Source organism: Pteropus alecto, unplaced genomic scaffold (genome assembly GCF_000325575.1).
Source record: "Pteropus alecto unplaced genomic scaffold, ASM32557v1 scaffold205, whole genome shotgun sequence".
Taxonomy (NCBI): Eukaryota; Metazoa; Chordata; class Mammalia; order Chiroptera; family Pteropodidae; genus Pteropus; species Pteropus alecto.
The window spans coordinates 462678-476380 of record NW_006436672.1 but is presented as its reverse complement, the minus strand read 5'-3'; the positions used below and the strand labels follow the sequence as shown (position 1 = coordinate 476380).

Sequence of the window (13703 nt, the reverse complement as noted above, 5' to 3'; positions counted from 1 at the left end):
GGGGATTGTGGGGAGTAAAGAAAATAATTTCAAAGCTTTGTTTCTGAGGAAATAAAGAGTAAAAGTACCAATACAGGGACTATAGGGAGAAAAAATTGGGGAGCTGTTTTATACGTGTTTAAAACAGCCCAGATGCTGTCCAAGAAGCCATTAGTTCCATGTATCTGTAGCTTTTTAGAGAAGTTTAGTCAAATAAAATTTTGGGAACGTTCAGGATATAGATGTAGTATAAACCAGGATAGTAAGACGGTGGAAAGGGAAGCAGGGAAAGCATCAGATGTAAAGATGTATGGTTTTCAAGAAGTAAATTCTCAAGTGTCAAATGCACAGCATTTATCCATTGGATTTAACAACTGGGAAAGGCATTGTCACTAAACCTGGCATGAAACAGCCTCGGCAGACTGACGGTCGGAAAGGAGGTGCTACAGTGCCATGGTTTAAGGACTGACAGAAGGGGAGACAGCAAGTGGTTCTTATTTAAAGAAGAGACCTGAGGGCAGGAATGAGAAAGGAGAGATGTAGAAAGCTGGAGAATGGGGAAAGAAACCAACTGGGGACTCAGAAAACACCAAGGACGGACCTGAATGCCCCCGAAGACCAGAAGCACGAGGGCGACATCGCTCCGTGGAGCGGGGTCCTCGGGAGCGGCGAGCAGCCCTTGCAAACAAACAGGGCGGCTGGTGGGTGGGATCAGGGTTGGTTTGCTCGGGAAGTAGTCCAGCCTGGCCTGACCGAATAGTTTCTTGTGTGTAAATCACAGGCTGAATCATAGGACATTACTGATATCTGACCATGTTTTACCTATAAAAACAATTTCATATGGTACAACCTCTTATTTGTTGAGTAGCTAACTTTACAGCTGAAGAACCATAATGATCTACAGGCCATTAACAACCTGACTAAAACTTTCAATGAGACAGGACTGGAGAAAGAAACCATCCCAATAACAGAAAATAAAGAGTAACTACGATTATTTGTGAATATGGCAGTGAATTTCCTTTAATCAAAGACAACCATGACAAATTCATTCACTATCAAAAGCTACATTTTACTAAAAGCAATCTGTCTTTAAAAATGTTTAATCATACAATATATACAATACATGCTGCTCTTCTTTTGGGATTTCACTATCCACTTGAGTCCTAAAAAAAGGGAAAAAATAGGTTAACAGTTTATAAATCAAAAGTTCATTCACTATACATAAATGAAATCTAACAACTAGCCTCTCCTCAGTGGGGGGGGCCCACGTTAACCCACATTATGTGTCTTATGTCCACCCTCCCCTCTCCCTCAGTCGTCCTGGAACAAAAGCAGCTCAATTAAATGAGGCACATTAGGAAAAGGTTACAGTAAGTACTAAAAAGCGAATTTTAACTTTTGAAATCAGAGAATTGAGCTAGGAAAAAAACTTTAGCAATTATCTAATTTAAAATTCCCATTTTACAGGCAGATTTATAGAGGAGGAAAATGAACCTGGGTGAGATTAAGAGACTGGCCCAACATCTTAAAGTAAGGGGCAGAGCAGCCGAATCCAGACCTCCCGATTCCCACCCGCAGCTGCCTGCAGCAGGATGCCAGGTCAGACCCAGACTTCCTTCTAGCTATGTTCTCCTTCGTAAAGTGAAGAATTACTTCATAACCAACTCAAATTCCAGAGATGCCCACTTACTAACTTCATTCGCATGTAATCTTCCTTTTCTGCTCTGTACATATAAAATAGGGGAATCTAATGGGACAGTGAACAAAACTGATGGGAGGATTCGATATTCCAATCATCCTATTTATCAGTTGGCTTTGTTGGGGGCGGGGAGCCAAACCAAGAACAAACTCCCGCTCCGCCTCTATCAACTGTGCGTCATAAGAACAGCAAAGTAATGTGTCCAAAGGAGGGAGCTTGCAGCCACCAGGCCCCGCTGTCTCTCACCAGCGCGCACAGTTCCAAGAACGGGCACTAGGGGGAGGCAGAACCCAAAGTCTACTGGGATGTGACAAAAGGGATGGTTTGGAAAGCCAAGTCAAGTTAATAAAAACGTGCAGCCCTCGCGTAGGAAACGTTACCTGCAGCTGGCGTCAAACACTTAGCCTCTGCTGGCTCTGGCCCGACGTAATCACAGGCTCTGAGATCTCGAAGGTCTTCACAATCTCCTGGCAGAGAACAAAGCACATATGGGCACTGGGTGTACAGCGGTGTGGCCGAACTACCCAGAACACTCAGCCGCAGCGTGCAGAGCTTTACCTCCCAGTCGCGGTAACTCAAAGCTATGATTCCTTGATTTCTAACTTGGGTGTTCTGGTCGATGCCCTCGCTTTCTTCATTAATATCAATAGGCTCTGTTTGAAAAACAAAGTTTTCAAAGGTCATCCAAACAGAAGAGGTTATCTGAACAAAAACTGACGAATAAGAATGAAACCAGTATTGAGAAGACACTTATCGTATTACACACATATTAGGATTTCGTGCATCGGTGAGTTGCAGTATTATTACAGTAGCAAAGAAACACATTTATTTCCATTAAAAAAAAAAGTAGAGTAACACATTCCAATCATTTGAAAACCTCTGCATATCTATGTACCAACCACAGAACTAAGCCCTGGTAAGTCCATATAAAACTGAGTAACATACAAGTGCAATAAAAGTACTTCATTCTCTACAGGAAACCTTGAAAGGAAGAGAGCAGTGGAGAGTGTGAAATTATTCGACTAAGAATTAAACATTCTCTCATCAGGAGAAAAATAGAAGGAAAGCACAAAAAACTAATTACAAACATTCTAAATTAAAATCTGAGAGAAATTATATCATTTCTTATTAAATTTACAACACATATCGAATCAATGATACATAGATGAATCCATCAGTTTTAAACTAAGGCCATATTTTCAGTTGAGCAAGATAGAGCATTATAAAAGTTTGTTACCTAAATGAAAACTCTTTTACATTTAGTAAAATACATTTCATAAACTCTAGTACCAAACAGATTTTTCTCTAAAACTGATTTTTCTGAACATAGTATCATTACCTATAATTGGCAGTCGATCTTGGTCAAGTTTTATCCTTGCAAAACCATCCTAAAACACAAAAATGACATTAGAAGAAGACTAAAACTTAAATCCCAAGCCTATAATCGTTGGATGAAAAAAATTAATTAGAAAATTCAGTCTGACAATGAAAGTACGTCATAACAATAACGAAGAGATTACATTGACAAGACTTTGACATCTTTCTTTACATGGGCTCCCAGGCTTCCAATCAGCTTGTGTGCCCAGACACAGCCTCCATCCAGAGGGCCTCTTAAATAAAACTGTAACTGTCTTGCCTCTTTAACTGATTTATACATATTTGTGAATATTCCACATTTTATTATGCATAATTCTGTCATTTACCATCAACAAAATATGCCTGTTATCATTTCTAGAAAAATAACTTTGATCAATACAATATTTTTGTCTGAAGTTAGGATTAAACTCATCTTACAGGTGCAGGAAAGCAACCTGATATAAGACTTAAGACAATCTAAAGCAAATTTCCATAGTACATTTCCTTTTACTCGCCTACAGCACCTGGTCTTCCTAGGTGGTCTCCCATCCACGTACTAACCAGGCCCGACCCTGCTTAGCTTCCGAGATCAGACGGGATCGGGCTTATTCAGGGTGGCATGACCGATCTTGTATTCTGAAATAACTTCAGACTTAAAGAGTTACAAGATTACAGTAAAAACTCCTATATATCCTTTATCCAACATCACCAATTGTTCAAGTTTTGCCACATTTACTTTATCACTATATATATTATATTATTAACTTTTATGAGTGATAGACAACTTGACCCTTGTCCATGATACTTCAGTGTGTATTTCTTGAAAACAAAGATATCTTCTTACACAATAAGTATCAAATTCAGCAAATTTAACATTTATACCATACTGTTATCTGAGCTATAATTTCATGTTCAAATTTTGCCAATTCTTTCGCTAAATAATTTATAAAGTGTAAAAACAGAAAACACAAATTTTGAACTTGTTTCTTGTATTAGATAGTTTCCTCTGCCTGCAGGTCAGTTTAATATTTTGCTACAATGGGTCTAACATGCATACTAGTTAATACAAAAATCATTGCCAGCTTCCATCTATAGCTTTTATTATTTATCCTTTTAAAAAAATATAACGCAATTAGAGAAGTAAATCTTACCCTGATAATGAAGGAGACATGAAAGATGTTTTCCACCGTCCGGGGAAAAGAGTGTGGATCAACCACAAAGTCAAAGAAGGACATAGGAGTATCAGCTATAGAGACAAGAGGAAAAAATTCTTTAAGGCAAGAAAATGAGTTTTGCTTATCAGTAAGACCAACACTCTCTAGCGTTAGCCAGAGAAAAGAAACAGGCACTGGCTGTGGGAGTATAAATCGATACAACCCTTCTGGAGGGCAGTCTGGCATAGCTATTAAAAATACGAATGCCCAGAACCCGGCAGCCCTCCTCTAACAAGCTGTCCTACAGAAATATTAGCATACACGCACCAAGCTGCATGCCGAGACTTTTCACTTCTGTGGTTTATGAGTAAAATGTTATAAAGAACTTACTCATCCACTTACAGAAAATTTGTTAAATGTTTGTTTATGATATAGGCACACAGTGGGGATCACCGAAAAGAATAAGGGGGAATCTATATGTACTGATATGGAAAAATGCATGGAAAAGTCATGTTGCAGAAGAATGTGTTTATTATGATTAGCCTTGAAAAAAAATCCTAACTACTTATATGCATATTTAAATGAGTGACAAAAATGTAAGATAATCTGAAAATATACACATCATGTTTTATAGGTGGCTACCTCTGGGGGGTGAGGAAAGGTAGGATAGGTGCTTGACGTCTTACTTTTCTTACTTTTATGTTTTATTTTTTAACAATAAAGTTATTTCACCAATGTTCTCACATGAAACTTCTAAAGGGGCGCAGTCTCATGAAATATATATGCCAAAAGAATCAAAAAGATTCAATACATTTACCTGAAAATACCTTTTTATTTTTTTTATTATTATTTATGTCTACAGCACCTGGTCTTCTTAGGTGGTCTCCCACCCAAGTACTAACCAAGCCCGACACTACTTAGCTTCCGAGATCAGACATCGGGCTTGTTCAGGGTGGCATGGCCATAGACCACGGACCATAGCTCTACGGGGGCGTGAACCCAGGCCCTTCTGCATGTAAAGCAGACGTGCTAACCGCTACACTATGGAACCACGCCCTGAAAATGCTTTTTAAATAAAACTACCTTCTCATTGAAAGTGGCACATGTCGAACTGGTGCCACTATAAATCGCTCTATTTTGAACTTGGTATCACACTTACGATCTTCTCGAAAATAGGTTTGCAGTAATCCCAAGATTCTTTCTACTTCTTTTTCTGTTGCTTCTTGATGAGATTCTTCCATTCTTTTTAACTGAAAATATAAAGTCATCATCAAGCTGACTGACCTGTTTGCCTGCCCAGTGACCTTTTCTGCTCTCTTGCACATCCAAACTCCTCTAAACGTCTTGCTATTAGGGATTGCTAGCCCCCAATCCCCACCTTAAAATCTGTAGTTAAAAAAAATTCTACTTTCAGTAATACTTTTGTTATTTTTTACAGAGGAGTAACATTACCAAATCAACCATTTTCATGTTGAACATAAAATAGCAAAATACAAAAAGGGCCCTTTAGAACAGTTCTCAATGGGAAGTGATTTCACCCCACCCCCACCCCCACCCCCACCCTGGGGACATATGCCAGTATTTGGTTGTCACACAAGGACTGGAAAGGAAAGATGCTCTTGGCATCCAGGGGAAAGAGGCCGAGGATGCTGCTGAACATCCTATAATATACAAGGCAGCCTCTAGCAACAAAGAATCCTCCAGCTCCAAATGCTGATGGTGCTGAGGTTGAGAATCCCTGGTTTAGAACTGATCCAAACTACAGAAATGAGTTAAAATCAAGACAAATGGCCAATCCAATGAAAAGTTTAAAGGCTTAAATGAAATGGTTAGTTAAGTGACCGAACCTGACTCGAGGCCCTGAAGCTTAGAAAAGATGGCCACATTGCACGTATGTTGGATTAGTGGCTGCTTCAACTTCAGGTGTTTTGAAAGGCGACATTTATAAAAACGAACCTGGGCAGGCATCTCCCGCCGCTCTTCTATCGTACGAACTTTTCTTGGACGATCAGTTCGTGGCTTTGGCACAGGAAATTCTCCTTGTATTGAACCCAACCTGATGAAAAATACACTTTCATGTCTTTTTTTGTTTTCTAAACAAACTAATTTCAATAAGTGAAAGCTGTTCCCATGGTACAGTCAAATTCGGACATCAGTGATATTCTAGCCGACATCAGACCAAGCCTCTTGCCAGGTTTGTGACATCCTTTCTGCTCCTTTTGTTTCTAGAATAAGTCTTAGGAGCTTTACTCAAATACCATCATATTTTGCTCTGAACAGTAAGCCGGTAAATATGCTTCTGGTTTTCCAGCTACCCTACTGTTTATATTTCTGAAAGCCAACTTCAGAAATCAGAGGAAGGACAAACACTTGGCGAGGGGGAGGTTAAAAGCCTTTGGATGAGGTGTGCCATGTGGAGGCTCACAGCCTGCAACCCCAGAACACACCTGTCTTAGGAGAACAGGACTGGCAGAGGCCATGGGACTCCTTTTCCTATTGAACTTCCTCTACCCCCCAAAAAAAGCCCTCCTGCAGACTTAAACTTCAGTAATAGCTGTATCATTTAGAGACCAAGGCACTAAGAACTTAGACCCATGTGGTCTCTCTGCTTGAAGAGAGCAAAGTATACAGCATAGACAAGACAGACATATTCACACACGAGAGATTCCAACATAACATGGGAGACCCTATCGTGCTCTATCAGAGTGCTACGCGCATGGTGTGAGGGCATTTGGGCAGAGCTATCTACCCAGACATGCAAGTAATCCAGTTGGGGAATATGATCCTACACTGATACTTCTGTCTGGAGAAGTTACGGAGGCTTCCAAGTGGGATAAATAAACCTTACCAGATGGAAAGATGGGGGAGAGGACATTGCGGGCCAAAGGAACATCAAGTGCAGGGGCACAAAGGTGTAAGTAATTCACTGCAGCTGGAATCCGGGCCGGACAATGAGATGAAGTGTAGGTCACACCACCAAAGGCTAGCCTTAGGGTCTAGATTTATGACAGAACCTAGAACTCAACAGATTGGGAGTTTATCTATAACGAAGTTTGATCTTTAAGCTATAATACAGTGGTTCTGGGCACCTGAGTTACCCCAAGGCTTGTTAAAAACAGGTGCCTAGTACACCTGCACGTACAGATCCCTGAGACACGACCAGTCTCAGGAGGTTCAGAAGGGCGAATCAGAAGAGACAAATGCCCAAGAGCTATACCACCTAAGGAAGATGCAACTTGGGTGGTGACCCCAGAGCAGCAGTCCCCAACCTCTCTGCTACCAGGGGCCAGTGCTCCTATGAGAATCTAATGCCTCATGCTCTGAGGCGGAGCTGAGGCGGCGATGCTAGCGCTGGGGAGCGGCTGCAGACACAGATGAAGCTTCACTCCCTCGCCCGCCACCCACCTCCGACTGTGCAGCCTGGTTCCTAACAGGCCACGGACCAGTACCAGTCCATGGCCCAGGAGTTGGAAGCCCCTGCCCTAGAAAAAGTATCTCCTGGGGAACAAAAGCAATGTATTTGAACACAAAAGAACCAGGAAGAGCTGTGCTTAAGTTTCTCCACAGGACTGAGCTAGGAAATTAAAGACAGAAGACAATTTCATTTTGAGAATAAAGGAAAATTGGAGTTGTTTCCAAAAAAGGAACTGGGCGGTTTATGTGACCGAGACTCAAACAGTCTTCAAATACAGGCTAGGGATTATCCAACAGGGAATTATATAATAAATGGCACTTTACACATATTGTTAGAATCCTAAGATACCCGTCATAGGCACGATCATCCTTCCATAATGACTTTAAGATGAAAAAACACAGCTAGACACTGTGCCACAGAACCGAAGTCTCGCATACGATAAAGCGAAGGGGCCAGCAGAGCGCTCCGGCAAGGAGGCTCCGGCCCAGAGCCGGTCCTGATGAGATTAAGCAGGACCAGGTCCCATCCACATAAAGTTCAGAGTCTCCAGACAATGGCATCATGATCGTCACCTCTACAATATCAAATAACTTTTGTCCCTACAATAAAAAACAAGGTTTACAAATGGCTGGTCTGTCGGATTTTTAAAATAATCTTACAGAAAGTGGAATGTATGGGTTTTATTAAAGGTGTTTTCTGCTGTTTTGCCTGATATTTTCCAGGAGTCATAGACTATGAATTCAAAATCAGAACCATCTTCATCATGGATGAGTTCTTCAGCTTCGAGCGGATTTACACCCATGTGTGTCAGCTGCAAAAATGAAGGGAAACAGAAGACCCCAGTTAGGCCACGAGCCATCATTCACCCCATGCCACGATCTGTTCTGCCAAACTTTAAGAGGCTAGAGGCAGCTTCTGTGTCCGAACACGTTGGCTAAATTTCTTACTATAATCTTATATATAAATTACTATTTTAAAAGGTACCTTCTTTTGGCAGAGGACAGTCCTCAATGCATTTAGAACCTTCGGTGAGAAAGACAATGTAGGCCAGTGGTTGTCAAACAGTGAAACGGTTCCCCAGGGGTCTTTTGGCATTATCTGGAGACATTTTTGGGAGGGTGCTCCTAGCCATCTAGTGGGTGGAGGCCAGGATGCTGCTCTACATCCTACAGTACACAGTACAGCCCTCCCCAACAAAGACTTACCCAGCCCCAAATGTCCACAGTGCCAAGGCTGCGGAACCAGTTCTAGCCCATGGCAAGCTGCAGGGTTTGGGTATGCCAAAAGAACTAAGCCTGCTACGAATTTCTGGATCACAGGGAGTTCGTTTGCAAAATATCAGTAAAGCTGTACTAGCATAAAAATATGAAATCGCATCCCAAATCAAAATCTCCAAAACAAAATAAGAAAGTTTAGCTGGCATTCGGATTTTCATTTTTACAAGCTCCCATGAACCTCTATTCAGCATGTGTGTCGGCATATCCAGAGCAGTGGCTAGAGCCAGCGAGAGGACCGCTCATCTAAAAACTGCCTTCGTGGAAAGAGCTGGCAGAAGCCTACTAATTCTCCTATCTCAGACCACCTTACAGAAAATGTATTATATTCAATTGGCTTTTATGAAAGTACTTTTATTATTATAAAATTATAAAATGCCTAGAAGTTATCAAATTAAAATAGTAATATTGTATAGAAACGATAATCAAAAAGCCCTCAAGAGAGCTTAACCCTATCAAAGGCAATCCATATTTTTTAGAAAAGAGGCTGCGAGAGGCCGACCAGAGAGCTACGGTCAGCTCCCCTCCACGCTCCTCTGCCCCGTCCACCACCACTTGCTTGCAGGAGGACGTCTCAATTTTTGTCCAGTCAAATCTACCTATCTTGTCTTTACCGCCTCTATATTTATATATTTATATCTATATATATTTATATATTATACTTGTAAAGTTCTTTTCCACACAGACACCAGACAGCTATTAATTTAAGATTTTATAAAGAATGCTTTCAGACTTCTGGAATTTATTTTGCTATGTTAAAGTACAGAGCTTACCCTAATAAACAGAAGTAATTTTTAAAAAGATAACCCAATATAGGGCCACTTTATTGGGCCACACATTACTGTGCATTTTTAAAAATGCATTATACTTCAAAATAAAAAAAGTTTAAAAAGGTTTGAAATTTAAGTCAGTTAAATTTTAAATTTAAAAAGAAAATAAGGTTTTAAAAACAACAGAAACCTCAGACCTTTACAAAATAATTTATCTCGTCGGATCTCATAATGATACTAAGTCATTTTAATAACCATATAACAAACATCCAGTCAGAAATTCAATGTCCTAGCAGAAATGCTAGGACAGAGGTTGGCTCAGGGTAGTCAAGAAAAACAGACGACAGCGTAAGATACAAGGTCAGTCTCCCTGTGCTTTTTTGGGTAAATCAATCAAGGAAAAGTTTCAAAATTTCAGGTAACAACCATTCAAACTTATTAAGAGGCAAAGAAAAGTGACTAAAACAACAATCAAAACCCCCAAAAAGCAAAATCTCAATCATATTTATATGGGTCTGAAACATTCTCAAAGACAAACCAAAACACGCCTCTCCACCGGAAGGATTCAGCTCCAGCTGAGCTGCTACCTGCAGTGTGGGTTTCTGCCGTCCCCTGGGCAAAGGTCCCTGGTCACTGAGAATGAGCTAGAACACTTATGAACTGATAGGTAACTAAGGAAAAAAGCAGCCATTTATAAATAAACAAGGCCCCAGAGTCTGAGAATGCTAGAGATTTGCAGATTGCTCCAAGCCCCTGACCTAGATTCCCACCACATAGCTCTAGTGGCATCTGTTTAATTTGGTAAGATCTCTTTGAAGAAATCTGAGACAGAAAATTTTTAAAAAGTAAAAACGAAGTGAAAACCATTTGCATACGGATATAAGCAAAGTAGATAATTATACAACATATGACAGAAGAAACATTTTTTTTTATTAAGATTCTGTAGCTTTGAACTTACTAGAGTTTCAACATATCTTAACATATCGAATGAGTTCAGATCAGAACGCAGTTGTTTTGCTTTTTCTTTGCCCAAATCTGAAGCCAAAACAAGAAAGTGGGCATCCAGGACTGCTTCTCTTGCTCGAGACACTATTCAAAAAAAGAAAAATCCACAAATTACAAAATACACATTATCCACAGGTATTTCCCCTAAATTTCCAACTAGCTACTCAGCATTTCCCACTAGACGAAAAACATACCCACGTCTCTCTAAAAGCTGGCTCCCCTGCCCAAGATCAAGATCTGGAATCAAAGCTGACCGGTCTTCCTAAAAGCCAGCTCTGCCTCCAGTTCTCCTGCTCCTGGGAATTGAACCACAATCTCTTAAAAACCCCTGTTTAACCTCTGTAATCTCTGTCACTGACTTTTCTCTTTGACTCCAGTAACCCATCCTAGCCATTATTATCACCTGTGCTGATCCAAGTCAAACCGAGCACTCACTATGTGTAAGGCACTGGGCTTGGCGCGGTTTGCTGACCAGCAACAAACAGGTATGCTGTCAAGGAGCCTCGGCTGAAATGATGGGTAGGTGCTGGGCAGGCAGCGGGAGGTCCCTAAGCACCACGCGAACAGTCTGGAGGGAGCAGGGCAGTGACCTTGGAGGACGGGGGATCCCAAAAGGTTTGACACAGGACACGGGATTTAAGATAAGATTTAAATAAAAGGAGGCAAGAAGACGGGGAAAGGTCCACTGGCGGAACCAGCAGTGCTTGCTGGGGTGTATGGCCATCGGACCCTTTCGGAAACAGGCAGTGTCTGGGACACTTGCAAAGGCCGAATGAAAAGGAAGCCAGGAAGAGAGAAATGCAGCAAAGTTTATTCCCAGGCCATTTCACTTGGCTCACCGATTTTCTGAATACCCCTCAGGCTGGTGAACTTGTGGACTCCAGCTCTTGGTTTTATAAGTCATTTTGCCCCCTCGGTTTTATTTCAGAAGAGTCACTGCAAAAGTGGCAGTGAGTGAGGGAACGAAGCAAAGGTGGATGCGAGTTCCCGGGCTGTCTGGGTCTCCCTCACCCATTAGCCTCCCAGCATGGGAGTAAAGTGCTCATCTCTGCGGGGGATGGCTTTAAGGCCTCCGAGGAGATCAAACCGAGACCATCGAACCCGTGGATGCTAAGGAATTCTGTGTTTGCTGACTGACTCCGTAGGCCCAGGTGAGTGGATCATCTTGCCTTAAAGAGGGGACCCAGATGGCAAAGTGGAAACAGGCGAGGCGATGATGTGAGGATCAGGAACTAGTAAGATGCACAGTAAGTATCAAGGGAGCGAATGAGTCAAGAGCAACCTTGAGGAGACTGACTGTGGGTCCAGCCTTGGGAGAGAAGAAAAAGCGAAAGAGGGTGGAGGAGGGACCAGGAGAGAGGCTGGTTCCTGAAGGTTGTGACGATTAAGCAAACTGGCAGATCAGGGCGGGGCCCGGCGAGGAGGTGGTCAGAGCAAGACAGACACACATCTGAGAGCATAAAGACAAAAAAGCTAAAAGGGCACAACATTTACATCATTAACCAAACTAGGAACCGACCAGAAATAAATATTCCGGTCTCCAAAGAACAGGCCGAACTGTGGGATCACGCGGCCCAAGTTCTGTTGACTCTTCTTCACCACTGCCTGTGTCCACATCCTTCCTGCCATAGAAGAGAAGGGCCTGGAGGGAAAGGGGACTGGGAACTCGTCCTAGGACGCTGAGACCCAGCGCCACATCAGGGAGCACAGCATCCTGTCCTCTCTTGGAACAGATTGCTGCTACCACTACATTGCTGCTGCCTTTAAGTCAAGCAATGACTATTTTTCAAAGCGTCCTCACCCCATGGTCTAGAGCTCAGTGCTCGGAGATCGATCTCTCTCTCTCTCTCTCATAAACACACACACACACACCCCCTAGAGACCAACAGGGCCATGTGTAGACACGGCCACCCCCACCAGGTTACAGGTGGACCAACAGCAAGATGCTGAGGAGAGGCCCTCAGGAGGAAGACAGGAAAAGAAACAGGATGTCAGACGCCAGCTCAGTCCTTTAATTCATCCATTCAGTAAACGCATGTGTGTATCCTGGGGACGGACACAGCGGTAAATACAACAGAAAGATCGAAGGTAACACATGGAAAGTTCTCAAGCAACAGAACCACCTGAGCGACTTGTGAAAAGGTTGCTGGCCTGCTGCCAGGACTTCCTGTGACACCCTGGGGACATGCTTAAGGAATGGAAAGAGCACCATAAAAACGGTATTACTGCGACAGTGAAAAAGGTTCCCAAACCAGTGAAGCGCTACTATAAATGTGGGAATTGTTTGATGTCAAAAATTTGGCTCATACATATATAAAACTAATTAAAATGACCCTAAAACGTATAACAAAAAGCTTCCATTTTTAAAATAATAAATTACCTTCGTTAAACAGAGTGTTGGCCTCTTCAAGGACCTCTGTTAATTTGTCGCTGGCATTCAGTATATCCTCCCGGTTTTCTATTTTAAAAAAACACAAGCTTGGGGAAATGTGCTCATATTCACTAACAAGTGGTTAAAAAGGGGTCACCAGCAGTAAAGCCACGCCCAGCCCCTGGGGAATTACTTCAAACATCTTTATCGTTTTAACCTAAAAGGCAGGTTAAGAGAAAGGTGACGGTCCCCTTTAAATAACATGAATTTTAAAAGGCGACCGTCTCCATCTAACCTTCACCCAAAAGGCTCGACTCTGCAGCCCGTGAGGAGCGCTCCTCACAGTGCTTCTCCAACTTTGCAAGGGGCACGCAAGCCCCTGCGGCGCCACACAACAGATGGGCGGGCAACCCCCGGTTTCAGATTGGATTCGCATTTGTGACAGTCCTCAGGTGACGCTACCGCTGCTGGGCTGGCGATCACACCGGGGAACCGCCCCAGTGCAAGAAAAGGAGCCTGGGGTCTGCGCCCCGTGTCTCCCCTCTTCTTGGCTGTCTGGGCTCAGGCGAGTGACGGCCGGCGCCTGGCCTCCAGCTGTGCCGTCCTGCCCAGCGGGGACCTGCGTGCCCCCGCCAAGGTCGTGCCGCTCGATCGGCACGACGGATGTGGGAGCCCTTGGC

At 42.7% G+C, this 13703-nt stretch overlaps 1 protein-coding gene and 2 pseudogenes across 1 annotated transcript in view; all 3 read right to left on the bottom strand.

Moving 5' to 3' along the window:
• Positions 1 to 970: 970 nt before the first annotated feature.
• NSMCE4A (NSE4 homolog A, SMC5-SMC6 complex component) overlaps positions 971 to 13703 on the bottom strand; it is a 22431-nt gene continuing 9698 nt past the window's right edge. Inside the window, exons 3-12 of the mRNA XM_015590630.1 lie at positions 13033 to 13154; positions 10606 to 10736; positions 8263 to 8414; positions 6145 to 6244; positions 5348 to 5438; positions 4186 to 4280; positions 3018 to 3066; positions 2237 to 2331; positions 2059 to 2145; positions 971 to 1142 (exon numbers count right to left, since the gene is read on the bottom strand). Coding sequence (XP_015446116.1) covers positions 2071 to 2145; positions 2237 to 2331; positions 3018 to 3066; positions 4186 to 4280; positions 5348 to 5438; positions 6145 to 6244; positions 8263 to 8414; positions 10606 to 10736; positions 13033 to 13154 — 910 coding nt within the window. The 3' untranslated portion in view covers positions 971 to 1142; positions 2059 to 2070. The remainder of the gene's footprint in view (positions 1143 to 2058; positions 2146 to 2236; positions 2332 to 3017; positions 3067 to 4185; positions 4281 to 5347; positions 5439 to 6144; positions 6245 to 8262; positions 8415 to 10605; positions 10737 to 13032; positions 13155 to 13703) is intronic.
• Positions 3547 to 3665, bottom strand: LOC112481166 (annotated as a pseudogene).
• On the bottom strand, positions 5042 to 5157 carry LOC112481172 (annotated as a pseudogene).